The sequence below is a fragment of the Solenopsis invicta genome, chromosome 8 (assembly GCF_016802725.1).
Source record: "Solenopsis invicta isolate M01_SB chromosome 8, UNIL_Sinv_3.0, whole genome shotgun sequence".
NCBI classification, from domain to species: domain Eukaryota; kingdom Metazoa; phylum Arthropoda; class Insecta; order Hymenoptera; family Formicidae; genus Solenopsis; species Solenopsis invicta.
Window position 1 is genome coordinate 16,194,157 of NC_052671.1, and position 26,916 is coordinate 16,221,072.

A 26,916-nucleotide genomic window follows, 5' to 3' on the forward strand; every position below is an offset into this window, starting at 1 on the left:
TTTTTTAGTTTTCTTTCTGATTCATAATTTAGAGTGAGTTTGGTATATATGTCGCAAGTATCTAAAATTTAATATATCAATTACTTTTTTTTAATATGTATTTTTTCGTATTTTTGTAGGTTTTTCCTTAAGAGTGATTAATATATACTATATAATAAAAATTTTATATTGCCTACTGTAAGGGAAATTCTAAGTATGAAATACTTACCTTTTAATATTTGAAAAAAAAAAAAACTTAAATGTCTTTTATACTCTCTACAGAGGGAATAATTTTACGTAGATTGTAGTTCATTACTGTGCTATTCACAAAGTTGACAAATTAATTCAATTTTTGATTTTGTTAATACAGTAAAAAAAAAAAACTAAAATCAAAATATAACATAAGAGCATATAACAGAATGGTTGTGACAAAATAATTATCTTCACTTGTTCTATATTTTCTGACTTCTACAGTATATGTAAAGTAAATCCTCGTGTGGAATATATATTTGAATTATCCTGTATAAATTTGAACATTTGTTTTCTCCTATTTTTGATATTTTTGAAACAGAATGCATATGGCGTGCTATCAGTACTATTACGTCGTTATATCTTTATTATTGGTCATATGTAAAACAAGTAGAATGATTTAATAGTGCGTACTCCATATGCAGTCAATGTCACGCCTATGTTTATGTTGGTACAGAAAAACTCACGTTCACTAGATCTTTAATTTTATAAAGAATAATACAAATATATAAAATATTATAATAATAAAAATAATAAACTACAGATTAATTGGTATTTACACCGCGCAAGGATTTACGTCAAAAAAGTCAAAAAAATCATTATTATAGGAAGTGTAAAAAACTTAAAAAATACTAAATTATTTTATATGCATAATGTAATAATGTATTCTATATACTACGTATATGATATTAATTTTTTTTTTGCTTCTTGTATAAATAGGAAGTATAGAAATATAAAATTATAAATAAAAAGTTATATTTTTCAATAGAGAAATGAAAAATGTAGGAAAGATTAATTATAGAAAAATTGTAATCAAGATAAAAAAAAATCTAGAATTCAAACAATTACAGTTTTCTTTATTGATCAAAATCGGAATAGTTATTTTATTATTTTCATAAACCACAATCCAACCAAAACGTTTTTTTGGTCCATGGTCCTTGAATAAATCTTTTATTATGTCGATAAAACGTAAAAGCTCAATATATAAGAGTAAGTTTTTTAAATAATGTTTTCATGATATAAGTTGTTATACAGATATTATTTCTGTTATACTGTTGAATATATTATTCAATTAATCTTTGCACATCCTTTTGCATATTTTGCGAGAAACTGGAATATATATTAAGGTACTTATTATAGAACAATTAAACTATCAGATTTATTGTCAAATTTACTTTTTGTTCATCAAACTTCTTTTTGAAAAATATACCATGAAAAATTAATGTATTTATTAATGCCTCGTAAATATGTTAAAATTTGATTGATTTGATAATATTGATATTCAGTAGAAAATATTATATTACAATAAATTTATTAATTTAACATTGTTTTAAATACATACAAAATTTAAGTATACATTTTTATTAATTTTTAGACTAAAATTAGATTTAATTTTTAGAATAAAATATATATATTATTAATTTAAACAAATGTATACTAGTTTAAAGAAAAGCTTATTACTTGGGAAACAATAGAAAATTAATACCAATTAATTAAAAATTTATTTTTTATTTAATAAAATATGTACATATATTATTTTTTTCAATTTTTAAATGATAATAATTTGTTTAATATTATTTCAATGTTGTAGCAACAATGACAATTAATGAAGAAAATTCAATATAAATTTAATGTTGAAAGAACATTTATTTTTTAGCATTCAACATACTACGTTTCAGTTCTTTCAATGGCGTTTAAAAAGTAATTTTGCAAGTTTGTTGTAAAATTTTTTAATATAATTTATACATTCAGATTCAATAGAATTTTACAACAGTTGCAAAATTGTATTTTTTGCTAAACGCAGCCTTTTTCTCTACGAAGAATTTTATCTCGCTACTCTATGTTTCTACTTAAAAAACTGACGGAAGCAAAAATCGATATGATATTTATAGAAAAAGAAAATAATGCTTTGAGATACATTCTTTATTGGGGATAGGAAGTGATCAGTGTTATGAGTAACGTTATTAATGTTACCATTACTTTGTTAAATAACAATTTGATAATAGTATTACAATTTTTCATAACGATTATAGTAAGGTCAGGATTAGACTAAAGTACCTTAGTCGTTGCAAATAAAGTAATTAAATAAGACTTCTGAAGTTACACAAAAATGTACTTTTGCCTAGAATATATTCATAAAATATGTCATAGGAAGTCAAACAAAAATTTGAAAAGATTAAATGATTATTTAAAGACAAAATTAAAGATAATTGTGATTGTGTTTAACAATAGAGTAAATCCTGAAAAATTTCATTTTTATAATTAAAATAATAATTTTTAAACTGATTTAAAAAGTAATATTTAGTTTCTTTGTTATTTTTATTTTATTTTTTATTCTGGCCTTATTTACAAGCATGTAAGGTCCAATGTTATAATTAAAAAAATTTTTTTTGTTTATTTAAAAATATTCTATATGGAAGATTAATTATTTTATTGTTGTAATTAAAATAAAAATTTTATTCTCAATTAATTTTATTATGCCTATAAATAGAATTAAAAAAGGGGACTTTATTCTTCTCAGATATTTACTGATACTTTAATCACTTTTGACAAATAACAGAATACCATAAACATTATAAAAAAGTGCAACGTTATTACCAAATCATTATTATAAAAAAATAAAAATAACAGTAACTAGTTGCTTGTAATGCGTTGGGGGAAAGTGGATATTAAAGAACGACTTTCAGCATCCAATAAAAAGAAAGAATTAACTTTGTTTAGTCTTCGTATCACGCAAACCCACAGTATATATGTATTCACAAAAACGATAACGTACTTCATCAAATCTTTCTTAAATCCATACAAAACAATAGAAAAATGAAAAATACGCGAAATTTGCCTTTATGGATAACCTACGGTTGTAAACATATCTGACATAGTAAAATTTGTTCCGTTGTAGGTTATAGTAGAGTTTGGTGACTTATTTCCATTTGGTAAATCTCCGACTTGGATAAGAATCACGAGATATGTGGTGACCGAGCCAATGACCTGAAAAGTAGCAACAAATTAATGTTCTTAGTTCGGAAAAATTCTACAAATTTTGAAAAAAAAAACGGTTTTGTCCAATCTTTTCCTTAATTACCATATTTTTTCGAGTTTTTTTTTCTTTTAAGGGATTTTGCTCATTCAAAGACCTAAAAATTGATTATTTTTTGAAAGTGGATCATGAACAATTTATAAAACCGATTAAAATGTAACTTTTTATTTGTTTTAATAGAAAGTCTTGTCTTACAAGTTTGAAACAACATTTTTTTATCCATTTCCCTCTCCTGGTTTATTAAATTTGACGCTTTGAGTAAAACACAAAAATTGAGGGAAATTTTATTTTGGTTTTGTGACGGTTTTGTAATAAAAATATTTAAAAAAATCTTTTTTACCTGTATTTAACACTGTTAAATGCAGTATCCTTATGAAAAAGTATTTAGATAAGTTACCCTGCTGAAAAAATTACGCACAGAAAATTACACACAGAATCTATTATTTTCTGTGATTTCTTTAGAAACTTGAATGATTAGGATATTTGTCAAAGTGTTGCTTGTGTACACACACATATGTACATTTTGTATAATATTACTGCCAATTTAAAGAAATCATAGAAAATAGCAGATTCTATGTAATTTTTTCGACAGTAATACTTTTTTATAAAGATGCTGAATCAATTTTGGGTTAAAAATTTGAAATTTAACAAAATGGCGACAGAGTGAGAGAAACTCAATCTTTGATTCTCAACATTTTTTCGTGTACTCCTTTAAAATAAAAGTTAAATAATTGATAAATATAAATAAATTATGGGTCACAAACTGCAAAATAGTGTCAGCAATAATTATAATTATGCGTCATTTTAAATTAATCGATTAATCCAATTTCTTTGAAGAGGTTTCCGCAATTTTAAAAATGTTTTGAGAAAAACGATGTTAAAATTTTAAATTGATGTTCTTCTCTTATAATCCAAATGTTTTTTTTACCAATCATTAATCCACTATTTCAGAGCGACAAAATAGATCTACTTCTTATAAACCTTGTAAGATTTGTTTCTTTTCTTTGTGAATTGTTCTGTCTTTTTTCTGTTTCTTTGATGAAGCAGAAAAAAAGTAAAGTTTGTGTCCTTTTGAAGGATATACTGATTTCCAAAAAAATTTTCTTTTTGGATTTAACTTTTTTTCACTTTTTACTCCGCGTTTCATTTAGAAGCGATGATATGTACACGTAGCACATAATAGTTTCAAATACGTTTTTAAAACGTATCTATAGTTTCATAACCGTAAAGAACCATTAAAAAACATTTAAACAGAACGTTTTTGAAACCATTGTTTAAAAAACGTATTTTTTACGTTTCTTCTGTAAATACTGTAAAAAAAGTACTGTAAAAAACAGTTTTTTTAACATTAAATAAAATAAAAATATTTTTTAAAGTAAAAAAACCGAGAATCTTTCTCAAGAATTTTTTCCGGAAATTTTCAAGCGGTCACTCATTTAAGTCGTAATCGTAAAAGAGTAGAAGTTTATACAAGTTTATGTAAATAATATGCTTTAATTATGTTTTATTTTTTCAATAACATATATTGACTCGATATACATGTGTTAATACAAAGTGTTCACAGATCAATCATCAGGCATCAATTCGCAGCAGTCTTACAGGTCAAGCAACGTTCAGCGAGGTTACGACTTGAATGGGGGTGACCGCTTGAAAATTCAAAAAAAAATTTTTGAGAAAGATTCCCAATTTTTTTTTTACTTTAAACATTTCTATTTTATTTAACATTAAAAAACTATTTTTGACAATTAATTAGAAATTCTAAAAAAAGTAAAAATTAAAAAATTTTTTTATCCGTAAAAAACACGTTTCTATAATGGTTACTTAAAGATTATTTTATCGCAAAAAAACCGTTTCAGTTAACGTTTTTCTGAGTAGACATTTTAACGCATGAGAAACGTTTCTAGAAATTGGTAATAAAACGTTTCGGAAAAATGTTTATAAAACGTTTTTGAAACGTATATGTGTTACTTGAGTAATTATAATCAAACTAACAATAAGTGAAATATAATGCGTTCACAATCATATGTGAAATTCAATAGATAAATTAGTAAGTATTACGGATATGGAGCTATGTATGAGAGCCAAAGTTAACTTCTTTTCGATTTTCCCAATTTATTCTAAAAGTTTTGATAATTAATTAGAAACCGGTCTCTTGAACATAATACACTGTCAGCTATTCGCTTCATTTTTGCTTCTATTTTCCTGCGCAATGTTTTAGAAAATGTCCATTTTCTCAAAATCATATTTTTTTCAAAACTGTTTTAGGAATTAATTCTACGCATAAGTAGAACTTGAGAAATGCAATAAAAAAAAAAAACAATTTTTTTACCCTTGCAATGAGAAAGATCCCTTAAAATAATCTCTTTATTGTTTTATATGTCAATTTTAAGGTTTATTTCACAGTTGTAATAGATAAGTAATTCATCAATAAAGTCTGTTGTTATCACAGCCGAAATTTTTTGTATTTTTCGGAAAAAATCGTGTTTTTTTCCTTAAATTTTATTTTCTGAAAGAAATATTTGTACTCGTATGTTAGCAATTATTTTTTCTTCATTTTTTGGAAGAAAATTTAATTAAAAAAAAAGAAAGTTATGGAAAAATTTAATTTTCTTCCCTTAATTTAATTTAATTTTTTAAATTAATTGTAACACTACAATAATCCGATTTTACAGTATCTCCATTAAATTTTTAATCTTAATCTGCGTGTGTGGATATTACATACTAGAATATAGAACTAATATGAACTTTGCTTTCAGAAATAGAATAAAAAGTTAAAATAAAGAGAAATAAAATATTTAATTAATAATTGCTTTAATTTCACTTTCTATTCACTTTTTTTATCACTTTTTGTCACTTTGTGTATGTATTTGTTGTTATATTTTTGTATATCTTTCTATTTATTGCATGTAGAACCATTTATAGTAATCTTACATGGTCAATATTATCAACAAAAACTGACAATATTATTGATCGCGTGTATGATTAATATTGATGGATTGAAATAGAATATTGACATCCCTTATGAAAAAAACCGACTGCCAACGTATTACTAGCCGCTATATAGAAATATGATAGAAAATTACTAAGAATATTACTGGAAATTGAATAATCAGAAGTATTGTCGTTATATGTGATTTTTTAGTACTAAAATGTATCACTGCTTAAATATTATTGCATTAGTAATATATATATATGTGCAGTAGTACTTAAATATAAATTTTTACAGGTTTAATAACTGCAGGTATTTGATCAGATTTGAATTTCGATTTTTAATCCTGTCTAAATCCGTCCAAATGTGAAATACTATGCAATTGCAAAAATTTTACAGATTTTGTACAATGTAATACTGCGCATGTTACTGTCAGTAATACTTAAGTAATATTTACTACTTAAATACAATATTACTGTCAGTATTACACGCGTAGTAATATGAAAAATTTGTGAAAGTTTTCTAATTGTACAATGTTTTACATTTTGAGCGAATTATTTGGACAGGATTAAAAATTGCAAAATCTGATAGATATTTATTTACTTCAGCTTACAAAAAAGCTATAAAGGGACTTGGTTTACAATCCTTATCCTTAACCCTCCTGTAAAATACGGAAACACATTTTTGAGTTTGACAGACTTTTTCAACTTTGAGAAGCTATAACTTTGATTACAGTCAATATTTTTCTACGATTTTTTTTTAAAACAAAAGTTCAAAATCTCAAGAGTGTAACTGCACAATCAGCATTGCCAAAAAATAATTTATTGTGAAGTTATAAAAGCAAAACCATTAAGTAAAAATTAGAAATTGGTTAAAAATTCACTTTTCCTTCAAAAAATCATATCTTCGCAACAAAAAACGTTTAAGGACTTTCAAATACGGTGTTTTAAAGCTAAAGAGTCACACTTTCAAAATAAAATTTGGCAAAGTCATCCTTTTAAAAAGTATAATTATGTAATATGGAGAATATAAGGTATTTTTGGACATCTAAAAATCCACTAAAAAAAAATATCATATCTTTTCAACAAAAAACTTTGAAGAATTTTACAATACGGCGTTTTAAAGCTAAAAATTTATACTTAAAAAAAAATTATATCATTGCCATTTCTATTAAAAAATGTACTTATGTAACAAGGCAAATATGAGGTATTTTTGATTACATCGTACCTAAAATTGAAAATTGATGTGTTTCATGATATATTTTGGAAAAACTCCCTTTTCTACAGCATTTAATAGTATTTCAACTTTAGACAGAGTATATGCGAGTAACATCTGCAAACCGACCTGTTCAAACGTATTTTGTCCAGCTTTTTTATGTAAAATATTCACAAACAAAGTTTCACTTACACACTATATGGGTCGCATTGACCCTAACAAAACTTTGCTGCCGTGCCGTTCGAATTCTAGTTGACCAAAAAAGTTGATCGACCCTATCAATCGAAAGAGATTTCAAACTTTTTTTACGTCTTGGTCTGAACCTTCTATCTCATTCCGTCTTCACAAAACAAGCGTTCGAAACTTCATATGGGATCTCTCAGATCCACTTACGTACGTGTTTAAGGGTTAACTTACGCATCCATCCATACCTCGTTCTATTCCATATTAGCCTATCTCTGTTCCTACTCTTTACACGCATTTTTTTCTTTATCCTAGCGCTCGCGGTGCTAACTATACCTCCCTATACTTATTTTTTTACCTATCCTTGATACAGCACAGCGCAAAAGTCCGCCCAGGCAAATAAACACCGTACCCTATACAGCAAGTCTGTCCATCCGAACGAACTTCAGCACCACACCGCAAACATTCCTATATCTATACCTATGCCTATGCTATGCCTAATTCTGTTTCCATCTTAACTTCTAATTAACTTCTTCTTTTGCGTATCCTCACATTCTTCTTTATTTGTACCTCCATTCCTTGGTTCCTCCTTTCCTTCTTCTCGGTTCTTCTTTCATCTTTTTTTTCTTTCCTTTCTCTTCTCTTTCCTGCTTCTTATACCAAATATCTTTAATAATTCTTATAGCCTCCTTTTCACCCAGCCTTCTAGAGATTACTTATTATCTCTACGCAGAAATGCAGAAATTACGCATCTTATGGAATCGTTCCAATACAACGTGACAAGAATTACCCACAGTGTGAACTTGTTGCTGCAAAGGAGATCCACGGCGCACTTCCATCCCTTCTGCATCCACCTCTGCTGTCTTATTCCATACAATCTTTCTTCAACCTCTGTAAGCACAGTCTCCAAAGGCAAAAAATCCGGCTCTGTTTCTCCTTCTCCTTTAATCCAACAGCCTCCTTTTTTTTCCAATTCTTACTAAAATTCCGGTTTCTTTTTTTTTCTGCTTACACCTCTGTCGCCTTCTTGTCCTATATATTTATTTTATTTCTTTTTTTTTCTTTTTCTTCCTGTACCTCTTCCTCTATCGTTTATGCTTCATAATCTCAATCTCCTGTACCTCTTTCTCTATCCTTTATGCTTTGTAACCTCAATCTCCAACGGCCGGTGATCTGAATTCTCTCGGTCTTCTTCTTTATATACCAAGCCACCCAAGATCCTTAATTAACCAATTATTTATACAATTCAACTATATCTTTACATTTCCATTTCCTTTACGTTTACTTTTACAATATCTATATCTATACTTATGTCTATACCTGGTCCTATTTCCTACCTTACGTTCTAATTTTCTTTCGCTACTTCTTTCCTATAATATCATCCTTCTCAACGTACTTCTATACATTCCTTCCAATCTCCTTTTCTTTCATTCAATCCTTCTCTCATTTACAATGTGTTACTTATTCTCCATAAACCATTCTGCCTGATTTCTTGCATTACTTATCGCCTTTTCTTTCCTATAGCTGTTTTTGCCTTTATTTCTAACCTTTTATTCCTCTAACCTATTCTTTTAACATTCTTTCTCTTTGCCCTTTTCGTTTTTCTTACCTTCCATGTTTAATTTCTACCTTACCGGTTCTCCCGGATTCTCCCGCCTCATTGTCCACCCTAACCTATTCCTGTTCCTTCTACCTATGTCTTACAATATCTTCTCAATTCCTTTTCCCTTACATCCGCCTCCAATTACCCGTCTTCTCTACCTTCTTACCTTTTTAGTTCGTATCTTTTTACTTTCTAATACTTCCTAATATACTACAAACACTCATACTCAGTCTCACTCTATCTCCATCTACATCCATATACTATCGTGCCACTTAACCAAGTCAAAATTGCAAAATCTGGTTAGTCATGATCAAATATGGTTGTCGAACCTGTAAAAATCTATCTAATTAAAAAATTAAAAAATTGCAGGAAAAATATTTCCAAATTAAAAGAATTAAAATAATTACAATTTGTAGTAATAATAAGATGTTTAATGCACTGCATATTTTATATGTCGTTCTAGCACACATATATAATGTACTTATAATAGCATTAATTATTTGAGTAATAAACATATATGGCAATGAATAATAAACGATCCGTTATAAGCGCGCGTTTTTTCAGTGTAATAATAACTTTAATATAAGAGTAGCAAGGAAAGGTGCGCCTCAGCCCAGGGGGCGTTCCGCGGGGGGGAGACGCGCGAGGGGGATCGGCCGTGGCGCTCGCTGTAAGCGTCGGGTGGAGTGGGGGGGGGGCCAAAACGGAAGGGGGAGGAAGCGTATTCAAACGTAAGTTTGTTTCAGCTCACTGTGTATGTGTGTGTGTGTGATCGGGGGAGGGGTGGTGGGGCTGGTTCTTGGATGCTGTTCTTTCTAACGCATTGTTGCCGGGGGAGACAGGAGACAATCTTGGCCACCGCGCGGGAGTACGGTGCAGCGTGACGTGTTATCTGCGGTTAACCGCATCGATGCTCGCCGCGCTTTGATAATTGTGAGGCGCATCTTTATTTCACTGTTTATATAGGCGAATTCTAACTCAAAATAAATAGGAGAGTATACTTTTTGGGAAGGTATACGATGCATTGTGACGCGTTATCTGTGGGTACTCTTATTGACGCTTCGGTGCATATTAATAATTTTTAATAATGATAGTGCACATCTTTTGCAATTTTTTTTCAATAACATTATCGTTATAAAACACACGACCTAAACGAACTCAATAACATTATTATACAACACACATCCTAAACAATTAATTCTAAATGCAAAATAGTAGTCGCGCCATCATAAATCGGGCCACACCTAAATCGTTAAAATAAATCGCGATCGCTACATCGCGATAAAAAAACTGCATCTCACACTTATCAAAATGCAAGAAGCGTCGATGCGGTTAACCGCAGATAACACGTCACGCTGCACCATACTTCCGCGCGGCAGCTAAAGTCGTCTCCTATCCCCGGCTACAATGCGTTAGAAAGCACAATATTCTAGAACCGGCGTTATAACACATACGCTCTCACACATACGCACTGAGCTGAAACGAACATACGTTTACGCTCCCCCCATCACCCCTCCCCCCCGCTCACCAGCACTCATACACAATGCGCTGAAACAAACATACGTTCTGGCACCCCCTCCATCTTGCCCCCCTTGCTCACCGCTTACGGCAGGCGCTACGGTCGCCCCCCCGCGCTCTTCCGCCCCGCTTTTTCCTCCACGCTTTTAGGCGCATCTTAGACACCTACTCATAAGTGAGCAGTAAAACTGCCTTGTACTTTACTACACCAACAGTAATTATCATAGGTTGTCATACACTCATTGTCAGTGATATCCATAGGTGTATATATTTATTTTGTGATCCTTTGGCAGTAGCTTCTATACGGTACTGATATTCACATGGATAAAGGTGTGTAATAACTTCTGTATAATCTGCTGATAGTAATTATTACACGAACAGTAATACTGCCAGATAATAATCAAAAGAGTGTAATATCTGTCGTGTGATCCGTCGTTATAAGTAACTACTACATGAGCAGCGTAATACTCCTTTTCTCCCAGTTATAACTACATACCTGGCAGTCGATTTTTTTTCCATAAAAAAGTGATCTAAATTTTTTGATTCTCGAGCACTAATACCACTGTGAGGTAGGAGTATTGACAGTAATACTGACTGTGTAAAGGTGTGGTAGTACCCGTACAGCACCGAAGCTTCCAGTAACATTTTAGAAACGTTCCAACATTTCAAGTTGCAATGTAATATTGCGGAGACGTCTCAGACATACAATATAATATTTCATCAAAATGTTCTATCAATATCGTAGAAATATTACAAAATTCTCAAAAATACAAAATAATAATAATGTGCGTTGAATATCTACACATCAATATGTGTGTAGATACTTTGTGTAAAGACATTTTGTTGGTTTATACCATTTTAATACGCTAAGTACTAATACCAAATTACTTAATATCCTTGTTTGTACTGCGCATATCAAGCGATTTGATACTGATATAGTACTTGTAATCAGGAACCCTGACCAGACCAAAACCGATAACTAGATCATAACCGTTATTTTAGTCAGACCAAAACCGAAAACGAAGGCTAATTGTGCAGGCTAATCGACCGTAATCGTAACCTGACCAAAAATATTTTTCCAGTTTTTTTGGTCAGATTTTTGGTTAGATTTTTTAAAATGCTATTAAAGATCATACTCAAGATCAATCAGGTAAAAAAGGAGACAAAGCGCGTGCTGTGTAGACTTCTCTCTCTACAAGATAAGAATAAAAAAAGAAGATACACGGCATCTATATTTCATCTCCTTTTTAATACAATATTTTTAACGCTCCATAGATACGTTGTTGATTTTAAAGATTAATTTTTTCTTTAATTTGTGAACATAAAAAAATACAAAAAAATAAGATCTTTGTAACATTAGAACTAAATTTTTAAATCTAAAATTATGTTTCAATTTTTCCTGCCTTTTTAGAGCACCAAAAAAGTTCGACAATTTTAATTGCACTTTTAAAATCGTAGATGTTTACTTTTAAGTTCTCAATAAATAGCGATACTGGGGTGTCTACAGAGGATTACTTATTTATTTCTTTGCTTTTATTATGATAATTTGATTAAGATTATTATGTTATTTTAAAGAGAAAAACTACCATTAATACTAGTCAAAAAACGACCATTAATGTTGCTGAGAATGTTGAAGTAAAACAAAAACAAAAAAAAGAGATTTTGAAAGACCCGGAATCTCCAATAATTTATAAACACTTTTATATTAAACAAATGTTGTTTACAATAAATAAGAATTTTGTATAATATGATATTTATATAGTATTTGTATTATTTTTACATGTTATCATTTTTATACGTTATTCAATTTTACAGTAGGTAATTGTGCATCTGTAACCGTAACCAAAAAAGACTGAAATTTAACCGGTGACCGTAACCGTTATTAGTAACATAACCAATATCGAAACCGAAACCGAAAATTGGATATATTCTCTGACCGTTACCGGATCAAAATTTTATTTTGGGCAGGGTTCCTGCTTATAATGAATATATTAATATGTATGTGTTAATGTTAATTAATATTATTATTTTATATATTATATGTCAACAAATGAAATAGCAATGTTAATTTAATAACAAAACATAATGTAATATTTTCCATTTTTACATAAAAACTTAATTAAGATACAATAATTTTCTAATATGCAGAATACTTCAGTTTTTTAAATAGATAAACTTTGAGAATATATAAAGAAATTCAAGAAAGATCTGAGGAAAGCTCGTTGCGATTGTGTAAATTCACAATTTTTTTACATTTGAGTTTTAGATCCAAAAATATTGTTACTTTTATAATACATTAATTTAACGAGTTTTCCTTGTTTTTCTTGGATAGTTTATATATTCTCAAAGTGTAAACTTGAAGCGTTCTACTATGTATAGCAATGCATTTCAATTTAATAAATACATTGCACCGTAACATTATTGTAATCTTACATTATAATAATATCGCAGGGCGGACATTTCAACGTTGCTGCAACTTTGTAGTAACATCGCAGAAATATTTCGCAACATCCACGTAATGTTACAATGTTTCAATGTAAGGTTTATGCAATGTTTCTGTAATCTTTCAGTGCTGTTTGAATATTTTGATCATCATAGTTCCACAATCATAGATAACATAATCGCAGAAATAATAGGTTGTAAAAATACTGATACACAACTGATTTAATATTACTAATCAGTATTATTATGTAGAATCCATATTAGCTGTTTTTCAAGAAAAAAAGCGTAATTTTATATAATAAAATTATAAAAATTTATAACATAAGTAATAGAAGCTTTAGAGATTTTACTTTTATAATTAAAAGTTAAAAGTTTTCATTTTAATAAAGACTGAATATTTTGTCCTCCTTATTTGTAAAAAAGTTCCAAGTCTTGATTTAATGTGAACGAATCGTATATACAATTTTTGTATTTCTTGGTAGGGTTTTGACTGGTAACATTTCAATTGACATATTTAAACGATTCAGCTATTTTTGCATTCAATAATTATATTTATTTTTCTAAAGTCATGTTTTTCTGCAAAATTGATTTTTACGATAGATGAAAAACATGAGTAAATATTTCCATTAAATTTTGCTCGAAAAATATAAAAACTGTTGCGGAAATCTTTTATTGTAAACGGTTTTTGATAAGAATCAAAATAATACAGGGTTTACATATGCATACACATAAACATACACACAAAATCACACACACACACACACGCGCGCGCGCGCGCGCACATACACGCACACGCACACGCACACGCACACGCACACGCACACGCACACGCACACGCACACGCACACGCACACACAAGAAATTAGATTTATGCCACTTCCACGCAGTTGATCTTGGATAACGCTAAGTGCATGAAATTTCGATATTTGTGCGGCCGCCATTTTGAATAGGGGTGTCGTAACGACTTGAAATTTTAGGAGTGTATTTGTTATCAAAAGACCTTTCAAATGAGCTTCCACTCGACCCTTGTCTAATTTAAAATTTTGGATCACCCTTTTATCCCTTCGTACCGGATAAGGAATGATTGGTATCCATGTCAAAGAGTAACTTTTTTGATAAATCAAAATACATATTTTACCGTGTTTTGATATTTTCATTTTTACAAAAGTTATTTATGGGTTTCCACACTTTTGATAAATCCTGTATATCAGATTCAACTTATCAGTTTCCAAGAAAAACGTTGACATGTATCAGGTTCTTGGATTTGGAAGAGATTATATTGAACGAGAATACACTAAACAATTATTTAAATGAATATTTTGTTTTTTATTGGTCATGACTGTCAATCTCACATGACACATGTTTTATTTATGTTAACACATTACATGAAATTTTATAACTTTTAATATTTAATACTTAAATAAAGGTATAAAATTTATATGGCGAAAGTCTGAGATTAAATAAAGCATGAAGTAACAAAAAGTAGATAAAAACTACTTGTGAACAGCAGCGTTATTTGAATGGAAATTAACCCTATGTTTACACACAGACGCGAATTTGTACTAGCATTTTTTTGTAGCTCTGTTTTTTTTTTAACATAGTTGCAGTTTAATAGATTTTTGACTAAAATAATGATGTTTTTTTGATATTACACCACTGAAGCAATGTTATTCTTTATTTTTTTCTTTCAAATAAAAAAAAAACTTCAAAGTAGCTTAATTTATTGTAAGCGAAGTTATGAACTGTCAAAATTGCGCGGTGCGAATTCACAACTATGTGTTACGTAAGGTCACGAAGAATTAATCAAGTAAATTAAATTAATAGATGTCTTTTGCTTTACGTGAAATTTAAGAAGAATTATCAATGCTTACCCCGTGAATGAACGTGTGATCCAGATTGAAGAATCCGCACGCAGTAAAGATTAATGGATTCTGTATCAGCTGTAGAGTGAAGTCGCGTATCTGGAGAAAATGTTCATATTAATTGCTATTTTGCTTGCTTTTCGTATTATTTAATTAACATAAAGAAATAGACTTGCCTCTGCGCGAAATTCTTTGCTGGTTGATGGCTCGTACAGCTCGCAGATTATATCTCCCGTATTCGCGGCCTGCAAAAGTTCATGCATTTATATCATGATCAATGCCCCACGTACAAACTAATCTATTTTGTTCATTGCTCAAGAAAGTAGAAATATTAAAAACAATTTGTTTTTTATTAATTTCAAAACAAACAAAAAAATATTAAAATATTTAAAATTACTTTAATTTATTACAATAATAATAATTATTTTGATATTTGATATTAAGACTCGCTACTGTGCGATGATGTATGCTGTTAAAAGTAATGCAATGCAATACATTAATTGCTAATAATTTCGTAATCCTAAAAAATATAGCAAATTGAGAAATTTGTTCGATATAAGAAGTGTAAAATAATTCCTGAAATAATCATATGTCTTTCAATTTTGTTATCACGACAGTTTTTGACGGTTGAGACAAATTATTATTTTATACTTCTACTTCTTGATATATCGAATAAATATTTTAGTTTATTATATAACAGATTGTAGAATTATAAAATTATCATATTTTTAAGAGAAAACTAAAAAATAAGTCTATACATAGTCATTAATTTACATGTCATTATTCGCTTTTGATATCATACAAATAATATTGCGTCGTGAGGGAACCAAGTTTTAAAGAGATTTAAAAAGATTATAAATATGTGTTAAAAAGATTATAAATAAGTATTAAAATATTTTTAATGCTTGCCTCAATGCTCGCCATTGCGCACATATGATTTATAACAAGGACCTTTGACGAGTAGAACAGAATCCAACCGACGACCGGTATCATCTCTTGTCGAAATACTTCATTACTAAGCTTTAGCCAAAAAATTGAGTAAGCGTAGTAGAGGAGACTAGTGATAAACACAAACGATATCGTCATGGAAAGGAGGATTTGTATGCCATACGCTTCATTTGTACTCCTGGTTGACTTGATTAATTCTAAATGAACTTGCCTTTAATAAAAAGGAAAACATTGTTAGTTAAATTTAAAAAAAAGTATGATTATTTTGTTATAATAAAGTAGTCAAAATACAATTCAAAATAAAATTATGATAAATTTTTTATTTTTAGTTTTATTATTTTCAGAAATATAGCATTTACTTGTATCTTTGAACTTTTCTTTTGTTGAATTTCAATAAATAAACTCTCTTTATAAAAGGCATTTATTATATCATTATATTCAAAACGCAATTTAAACTTATTTGCGATCTGAGTTACATAATAAATAAAATATTATCGTATTTGTAATTGTATTTTCGTAATACACACATTCAATTTGCTATTTGTTTAGGAAAATACATCAAGCATGCGCCTAGTCGCGAAGATATTTTAATAAATTTTTATAAAAATGATTTTTAAACAAATTTATGTTTTGAAATGATTTTTAAAATAAAATGTGTTAAAATAATTAAATGAGGAAATAGAAATAGTAAAATAAAAACAGCATAAATCAAAATTAAACATAAAAACATTAATTTTTATTAAAATGGCATTGGCTATAAATGTGTTAATTTCTAAATTATTCAAAAATAAATGTACAATAGATAGCGTTAACGTAGTTTATAAACGACTCGTTACCATGCAAACTCTGAGTGACATAATTGTGGATGTATAAAATGCGCATGAAAGTTTTTTTAATGTACAAAATTACGTAAAAATTTATTTATACGCGTGCTAAAATAAAAATCTCACTTGACGGCTCTCATCACGTCAGTGTTGTCCTTGGTTCTACGATCCTGCTGCGTCGCGGATGCGATAAAAGTCTTATTCCACTCGTCCTTCATTTTCAGGACCCTCTTATGCTGCGGTGAATCGGGTGTAGTTGTTAGCATGCCTTGCAGCAGACCGTTCAACTGCTCGAATCGAACCTTCGAGTATCTTCAAGCAAATTTGCAGCAAGAGCAAAATAGGATAACAATCATTATTTAATATATTGCTTGTAATTATTACGATTAAAATAATGGCATAATTATAAATAGAATACAAAAATATTAATTTAAAAAAATAATTTTGTATAAAGATAAAATAAAATAAAAAATTAAAGAATATTTGCTAACATTACATTAAAAAAATAAATTTAAAAAGAATAATTTATTCATAGAATATAATAACGTCAAGAAAAAATTTGTTTGATCAAATAGTCGAGATTTAAGAATTATTATTAATTAATGCCAAGTTTTTCGTAGAAAAGACTAATTAGTGAATGTTTATTATACACACTCATGGAAAATCATTTTACCTGACCCAGTGCAAGAACGATACATCGCTCACGTAGAGTAAAATAATAGGATAAGTTGAGGCACATATGAGAATGAGTCTGATATGCACAGGTGTATTTATCGGGAACATTCCGTCATAATTGACCGCTATGAATATGACGAATATCACCACGACGAATGTGAGGGCGTAAAGCTGGCTCAGAAACAATTTCCGATAGTTTTTCTGTAATCCCATTTGCTCCATGGTTTTCTCGCACATCAGGATGCGCATTATTGCCGCTTTTATATGCTGCGAAAATTGAATTCCCCCCCGATAGAACATTTATTAAATTATATGACAAAATCTTGCATAAGACTTATAATCTGCATTATGTATAACTCATTTAATTTTAGAAGACCGTTTTACACGTTTTACTGTTTTAAATTCTTATAACTCGGGTTTTAATCAAACTTTTTAGACTACTTAACTTAAAAAGAGTTGCTTTTTCTGGAAATTGAAGATAGGGGTGTCACATCTGGAAAAACCTATTAAAATTAAAAATGGAGGTAAAAAAAAATAAAAGAGCTTTACTGACAAATATTTAACAAATAAATAATTTCTTTTATCTTTTGATAGAATAATAATTATATTATATTAGAATTTATCGAAATAATAATTATATTAAGTTATTCTATTAACAAAAAATAAGGTAAAATCATATTCATTTATTACTTATTGTTATTAAAAAAATAGGGATCATTGCTTTTACTCCATTTTAATCTTTTATCTTTTTTCTTAGATATCCCATTCCATCGCCAACTAGATTTTTGAAAAGAATGACTCGTTTTATCTCTAAATAGAAATTGTAGTCTAAAAATTTTAATTACTTACTGATTATAAGGATTAAATCAGAAAAACGCGTAAAGTTCTTCTAAAACTTAATATAATAATAGATACATCTACAAAAATAAACATAAAAATATGGACATTTTATAAAATATTGACTACGCAATTAATTTCGAAATAGCATTTCAACAAAGCTATGACGAATATATGGCGAATCATTTTAATGATATTTGCAAAATTAAATTTGGAAAGAAATTGTTTAAAAATTAAAAAAAGTGTTTTATTATGTACAACATTTAGAAATATAATTAATTTACATAAATGCTAATAAAAGCACACAATTATTCTTAAATCATAATGTATAAATATTGCAACATGACATATTATAAGAAAAGATGATATTATGGCTGTTGTAAGCCAAATAAGGGTGTGTATTAAATAAGGCTCATTTTTTAATTTACTACTAAAAAACGCGCTTTATGCTTAAATTATATGCTTAAAAATGTGTCATAAGAAGTAAATAAAGATAGGCTAAGAAAATAAAACTGGCAGCAACACGTATATTTAGTGTAACAAACACTTGTTACTTGGATGAATGAGCTATTTTTATATAAATTTATTACAAGGTTTATTAAGTATATAATATATTATGGTTTATTACAACATATTATAATATTATTTAATTTTCTATAAAAAAATAAATTTATTGATTTTTTGAAATAAGAATATTTTTTATAAATAATTTACTTATTATATATGAACAAAGCCTATTTGTGCATGTTTATTGTTATGGCTTGCAACAAAGGATAATGATTTTCAATGCTGTTAACTTATAAGAATTTAAAATTTTACTCAAAAAAATTTCCAAAATACAGACAAATCAATTACAGACAAAATTAATGATCAGAGTAGATCTAAAGGGATTTTTGTGATTAATATACACTTTAAAAAAGATTTGGAAGATAAAGTTTAGTTTCTTTATTTTCAATTTATTTTTGATTTAGGTCTCATTAAAAACAGATGCATTTAATAAGACTCGATGTCAAAATTAAAAAAAATACACTACTCAAAAGAAAATAGGGAACACTTTCCAGACACCAAAAATTAGGCTATTTTCAAATGACTGTAACTCGGTGAAAAATCATCGTAGATAAAAAATAAAAAAAGCATTTTGAAGCTTGAAGATCCAACTTTAACGCTCTATCAGCAGATTTTCAAAATTCTTTTAACTTCCTTGTCTTATGCAGTAAAAAAGCACACCCTGTTTTGTTCCTTAAAATTTCGTATTTTTGACACTTTGCAGCTCGACCAACAAATTTTTTTCGAACAATTCAAGTAAAGCTTCATAAACTACAACATTTTGCCTACAAAATGCTTTTTTTAAAATTTCTCTACGATTTTTTTTGACCGAGTTACGCTACTTTGAAGCTAAACCTGCATTTTTTACAAATGATATCCGTACTCCGTGAAAAATCATCGTAGACAAAAAATCAAAAAACCATTTTAAAGCTCGAAGTTCCAGCTTTAACATGCTGTTAATGGTTTTCAAAAATTTTCTCAATTTCTTAGTACTATGCCCCAAAAAAGATACACTGTTTTTTCCTTAAAATAACGTATTTTTAACAGCCTGTAGCTCAATAAAAAAATTTTTCTCGACAAATCCAATGCAAGTGCCATAAAGTATGACATTTTCTCTACAAAATGCTTTTTTTAAAGTTTTCTCTACGATTTTTTTTGACCGAGTTACAAGACTTTGAAGATATACATTTTTTACAGTACATTTTTCCGAAAAATGACGTCTACCGCCGACATTAGCATTACCCAATGTGCACCACGTGGAGGTTGTCGGTCGGATTTTTGCACATCGTGTGTGTGTGTGTGAGTGTGTGTGTGTGTGTGTGTGTGTGTGTGTGTGTGTGTGTGTGTGTGTGTGTGTGTGTGTGTGTGTGTGTATGTATCACAGCAGAGATAAGGACCCCGCAGTTCGTCACTTCTGCAGTATTTAATGACTCCAAACCCTCTCTGCTGTGTGTGTATGCGCTCGCGCGCATGAGAGTTCAATAGTGTGTATTTCCTCCTCTCTGATCAATTACTGCTTGCAAGCGTTCTCGCATATTTATACATCTTGCAATACGATCTTGCGGAATGTTGTGCCAAATTTCCGTTAAAATTTCTCCCAATTCTTCTAAATTTCGCGGCTGTTCCTCGCGACGCCTTAATCGTCGTTCCATTTCATCCCAAATGTGCTCGATTGGATTTAAGTCCGGGCTATTGGCGGGATGATTTAATAGTCTAATTGCGTGTCGTTGAAAAAAACGTCGCGTTATATTCGCCGTATGAGGTCGAGGGTTGTCCTGCATAAAAATAAAGTTCCGACAGGTTCGATTTAATAGCAAAACGTGTGGTCGTAGAATATCGTTGATATAACGAACACCCGTCATTGCCGGAGGTGGCAGGATCACTAGATCACTTCGTCTTGTAAGTGATATACACCCCCACACCATCACGGAACCGCCGTTGTAGGATCGTATTGGCATAACGCAACGTCGATCATAGCGTTCATTTCGTCGACGCCAAGTACGTATACGAGCATCATTGCCATAAAGGCAAAAACGTGATTCGTCGGAGAAATATACATTTCTCCAATCCCTAGCGGTCCAATTTATGTGATCGCGCGCAAATTGATAACGTACTTGGCGATGTACGAGTGTGAGTCTTGGTACTTGTGCACGAACACGAGAACGAAGACCGGCTTCTCTCAAACGGTTGCGAATTGTTTGTTCGCACACATGGCGCAAATGAATGTCATTACGAATGTTTCTTGCGGTAATTATTCGTCTTTCTAATGCATAACGAACAATGGCTCGATCTTGTCTATTTGTCGTTAATCGAGAACGACCACTACCTTCACGTCTCGTGTAATTTCCCGTGTCTTGATATCGTAACCAAGCTCTACTCACTACGGACACAGATGCACCAATATCTTGCGCCACATAACGCATACTAAAACCTTGTTGCAAAAGCGCAATTATGCGTGCAACTTCTACGGCCGATAAATGTCTACGCGGCATTTTGAAAATTCCGTGTCGCTTATCACACTGCGAGAATCGCCGGCGTACTAAACAAAATTTTATTGTATTGAGCATGCAATGTTTACATATGGTCATCTTTGTCTAAAAAGAGATTTTTTTTAGACTAAGACGACTATATGTTTACAGTTCACAGGATTGGAGAAATGTATATTTCTCCGACGAATCATGTTTTTGCCTTTATGGCAATGATGCTCGTATACGTACTTGGCATCGACGAAATGAACGCTATGATCGACGTTGCGTTATGCCAATACGATCCTACAACGGCGGTTCCGTGATGGTGTGGGGGTGTATATCACTTACAAGACGAAGTGATCTAGTGATCCTGCCACCTCCGGCAATGACGGGTGTTCGTTATATCAACGATATTCTACGACCACACGTTTTGCTATTAAATCGAACCTGTCGGAACTTTATTTTTATGCAGGACAACCCTCGACCTCATACGGCGAATATAACGCGACGTTTTTTTCAACGACACGCAATTAGACTATTAAATCATCCCGCCAATAGCCCGGACTTAAATCCAATCGAGCACATTTGGGATGAAATGGAACGACGATTAAGGCGTCGCGAGGAACAGCCGCGAAATTTAGAAGAATTGGGAGAAATTTTAACGGAAATTTGGCACAACATTCCGCAAGATCGTATTGCAAGATGTATAAATATGCGAGAACGCTTGCAAGCAGTAATTGATCAGAGAGGAGGAAATACACACTATTGAACTCTCATGCGCGCGAGCGCATACACACACAGCAGAGAGGGTTTGGAGTCATTAAATACTGCAGAAGTGACGAACTGCGGGGTCCTTATCTCTGCTGTGATACATACACACACACACACACACACACACACACACACACACACACACACACACACACTCACACACACACACACGATGTGCAAAAATCCGACCGACAACCTCCACGTGGTGCACATTGGGTAATGCTAATGTCGGCGGTAGACGTCATTTTTCGGAAAAATGTACTGTAAAAAATGTATATCTTCAAAGTCTTGTAACTCGGTCAAAAAAATCGTAGAGAAAACTTTAAAAAAAGCATTTTGTAGAGAAAATGTCATACTTTATGGCACTTGCATTGGATTTGTCGAGAAAAATTTTTTTATTGAGCTACAGGCTGTTAAAAATACGTTATTTTAAGGAAAAAACAGTGTATCTTTTTTGGGGCATAGTACTAAGAAATTGAGAAAATTTTTGAAAACCATTAACAGCATGTTAAAGCTGGAACTTCGAGCTTTAAAATGGTTTTTTGATTTTTTGTCTACGATGATTTTTCACGGAGTACGGATATCATTTGTAAAATATGCAGGTTTAGCTTCAAAGTAGCGTAACTCGGTCAAAAAAAAATCGTAGAGAAATTTTAAAAAAAGCATTTTGTAGGCAAAATGTTGTAGTTTATGAAGCTTTACTTGAATTGTTCGAAAAAAATTTGTTGGTCGAGCTGCAAAGTGTCAAAAATACGAAATTTTAAGGAACAAAACAGGGTGTGCTTTTTTACTGCATAAGACAAGGAAGTTAAAAGAATTTTGAAAATCTGCTGATAGAGCGTTAAAGTTGGATCTTCAAGCTTCAAAATGCTTTTTTTATTTTTTATCTACGATGATTTTTCACCGAGTTACAGTCATTTGAAAATAGCCTAATTTTTGGTGTCTGGAAAGTGTTCCCTATTTTCTTTTGAGTAGTGTATTTACAAATGTTTTATATGAAAGATAATTTTATTTTTGTGAGTGGATAAAATACAACATTTTATTCTAACTTACAATTAGTTTATTTCAATATCTTCATAAATAGAATTTACAAAAAACAAGTTAGATAAGCCTTATTTGGCACAGGTACCTTAGATATATAGACCATTTTTAATATCTTCATTATCAGAAGACAAATTATAATGATTACTTATAAGATCATTTATTTAGTAGCCTGCAGTTATGTAATAGCGTTAATTTACTAATGCCCAATAATCGACGACGTTTGTTATAAGACATTTTTTTCTACTTTTAAGCATATTTAAACTTTTTCCAAATATTTTAACATTTATTGTATTACAATTACACATACTTCTTCAGTCTTTCTAAATTGAGCGTAATATCACACAATTGTAGTAGATATGTACACTTATGCGTTTATTTGTTATTTAATATTTTATTTGGCTGTACATACACATTTCGAATAAAGCCCACAACAGTATGGGATTTTATTAAGTAGTCTCTTAACCCTTAAACTGTAATGTCGCTTTAACAAACCGCTATTAAAAATTGTTAATAATTTCTTTGACATCCACAAAAAGCGTTCTGAATTTATAGTATTTTCATATGTGTACTTATCAAACATTACAGTGGTCCCATTATCATATTAGCTATGTGTAATGTGAAACGGTTACAAAATAGCGGTCCCACAGATCGGCATTTATTGTTTACGTTACTTTTTCGCAGTATTGGGCATGTATCTATTTTTTCATCTATGTCTCATTTACACATTTTAATTCTTATTTCTTGATATGATGCTATATTTTAATGTTGGAAAAATTCTTGTGGTTCAACTTTCTTAGGATTTTTTAGAAGTCTTAAAATTTTTTAAAATGGAAGTAACAATTTTTTGAAAATTGACCTTTTTGAACTTTGACTAAATTACTCCTGAAAGGGGTCGACGTGTCAACCGCTTTGCACCAAACATTTTCTTTTGTATGCTATTTCAAACAATATATTACGGTAGGGAGAGTTTTATTTGAAATATTTAAGTTGGAGGCCCACAAGAGCATTTTTAAGAGGGGGGGGGGAGAAAGGGAGGGAGTGAGGTGTAAATTGTATAACCTCCTTAAAAACAAGGAACCTCTCGAAATGATCAAACATGTACATCGCGGTTTTTCATAATTTTGAAGCGTTTCCGAAATACTTCGCGTAAAGTTCTACAGACTTTAGAGACATCTTATATAAGATTTTTTATTAATGCTCAAATTAAAATACCTTTTTCTGTCTTCCTTATTTATAAGTATTTAGAATAATTAACAGTGCATTTTTCATTATAAAGAACTTATACAATTAGCGGAAATATGATAGCGGTCTATCAGACTGCTGTTTATACCAATAGTATGATTTTTTTTGAACGTTACAGTTTAAGAATTAAGCGTGCTTATGAGTGCAATAAGTAATGGGCTTAATGCGGCCTGTTTAAAGTTAATATCTCGAAATCAACTTAAATAATTAATATTTCATAATTTTGAATCTAGTATTGATTAAACAACATATTAACGAATGTAAATGTAAAGTTTTTAATTAAAAAAATTGATAATTAACAAAGTTATTGTACAAAATTTCCATGAAAAACAAAATCTTTTCTCTCGTTTAATCCAGCAAAATTTGAAATAAAACAATTTTTGACATAATTGCAAAATATTTATACTTGAAATATTCGGATTTATATAATTTTTGACAAATATTATTTAGAAATTTTATTCCGATGAAACTGCTACGTATGACGTATCATCTAATCGTAATTGCGAAATTTTCAATTTATAATGCCGTTATTGTGCAATATTCACACAATGTGTCTATCGAAGAAAAATAACAATTCACGTTTCTTTAGCAGAATCTTTGAGAATAAAAAGATTGCTAAATCAAGATTCTGCTTTTAACGAATAAAAGTTTATAATGTATGAAAATCGTTAGATTTTAGAAAATGGAAATTTTCACACGCAGAAAAGTAATTTTCCATGGCAATCATCTAAAAAAATTACCTTTCTTCTCAACCAGCCACAAGGAATGAGGCACAACGTCATGCAGATGTTGGCGTAGAAGATCGCCTGGAACGTCATGTTGCCAAGACTGTTCGCCTTGTGCAGATAATAGTCACCTAGATATTCCATCGACAGCTTCATCAGGGAGCAATAAGTCACAAGGCAGATCACCGAGTACACGATATTTAGAAGCCTGCCTTTCTTGCTCGTCCAAAATCCCATACCGACTAGAATGTTTGCCACTAAAAGTGGCATGATCATCTCTTGCAGAGTTTTCGGTTGGAACATCTTCGCGGATGATGGGGACTCGCTGACTTCGATAACAATGAAAAACGCCGCTCTTTACGTGCCGAACACGTACGCGTAATCGAGAAATGAACGATGAGCGTCGTGGCTGCGTCACCTCGCGTGTTCTACACACGTGCAGACAGCGTAATACTAAATGTCATCCCCGACAAAGGTGGGCGGCTGAAGGTGGTCGAACAGGTGGCGGCTGTGGTGAAGTGGTGAACGTGCGATTCAAGTGAACGATGTTTCACGATGCTTCGTAATTTCCGTGTCCCAAAGGATTCATTTGCGTGTCTCGTGATCGATATCGGCCTGCGAACTTATTGCGTAAATAGTCGTTCTCGTTCCACGGCAAATATATCGTGGAATTTCAGAATTTTGCTCTCTTAGATTATCAAAATATTAAGTAACGTCTTTGTGACTTTATTTTTAATTGTGAGACTCGTGAAAATGTATATTAAACAATGTATAAACGGCAAATACGAGGCGCATCTCAATTATTTGAGATTTTCTTACGCACACTGTTTACCGCGCTTGACTCTTATTTGCTGTTTATACATTGCTTAATTTTTATTTTTAATGTTCTAGCCCAAAAATATTATTAAAAATTTTGGAAAATGTTTTCTTCTAAGCTTTATACTTTTAAGGTAATTTGTATTATGCTCTGTGTTATTTATAGTTTTAAGATTTCTTTCATATATATATATATATATATATATATATATATATATATATATATATATATATATATATAAAGGCTCTAATAAGTAGAGGAAACGATGGTATTGTGGACCGCGTAAGTATTATGGCCACTCGTATTACCATATCTCCGTTATTAGGTAATAACAAATTATAATAATTACTTAAGGAATCATTTGTTTAGTAGCCTGCCTTTATGTAATGACGTTTATATGCTGATACATAATGGCCGACATTTGTGATTAAGCATTTTTATTTTTAAGCATTTTGAAACTTTTTCAGTATATTTTAATATTTAATTACATGTACTTTCCCATTTTTTTTGAATTTGAGCTTATTATCACACGAATGTATGCAGGGGAAAGAGCGATAAGAAGACAAAGTGGGTAAGACAACGAATTATTAACTTTTTTAAGTTAATAACAAATAACAAACCAGTGTTTAGAAACTTTAGATGATAATAAATAATCTGTGGCAGTTAGATTGATTTCGATTGAATCTATCCACAAGAGTGGATAATAAGAAATATGTTTTGGAAGCACCTATTGTTATTATTGTAATTTTATGGTGTTTGTTTATAAGAAATGTGTGTGAAATATTCAATAATTATATTGAATATTTTTATTTTCTCTATATGAAATCACAATATTGTATGCCTGAAAACATATTCATGTTTTTTCATTTTTATATTGCAGTATTTCTAATAAATAAATAAAGAAATTGTTGGTAAGATGACGAGCGTCGGCAAGGTAATGTATTTGTGCATTAGTTTTTTTAATCTTAACACAGCATTCTAACTATATAAAACGTAATTTTA

The 26,916-nt window shown here is 30.4% G+C and overlaps 1 protein-coding gene across 1 annotated transcript; it reads right to left on the reverse strand.

Annotated features, from left to right (window-relative positions):
* Positions 1–1,855: 1,855 nt before the first annotated feature.
* LOC105197994 (putative gustatory receptor 28a) lies at positions 1,856–25,737 on the reverse strand. The gene is made up of 7 exons (XM_011164617.3): positions 25,113–25,737; positions 17,463–17,731; positions 16,916–17,101; positions 15,927–16,176; positions 15,194–15,262; positions 15,027–15,116; positions 1,856–3,216 (listed from the first exon to the last, which is right to left on the reverse strand). Exons 1-7 carry the CDS (start codon positions 25,398–25,400, stop codon positions 3,070–3,072), a joined length of 1,299 nt encoding a protein of 432 aa, XP_011162919.1. The 5' UTR covers positions 25,401–25,737; the 3' UTR covers positions 1,856–3,069.
* Between the last annotated feature and the right edge of the window lie 1,179 nt (positions 25,738–26,916).

Bases quoted from the DNA above. Each gene is read 5' to 3' on its own strand.
- LOC105197994 (XM_011164617.3), bottom strand. From the start codon at position 25,400: ATGTTCCAACCGAAAACTCTGCAAGAGATGATCATGCCACTTTTAGTG. The intron at 16,177-16,915 runs GTGAGATTTTTA...TTTTTATTAAAG, and splicing joins GACGTGATGAGAGCCGTCAA to GCAAGTTCATTTAGAATTAA. The intron at 15,117-15,193 runs GCAAGTCTATTT...CATTTTCTCCAG, and splicing joins GCAAAGAATTTCGCGCAGAG to ATACGCGACTTCACTCTACA.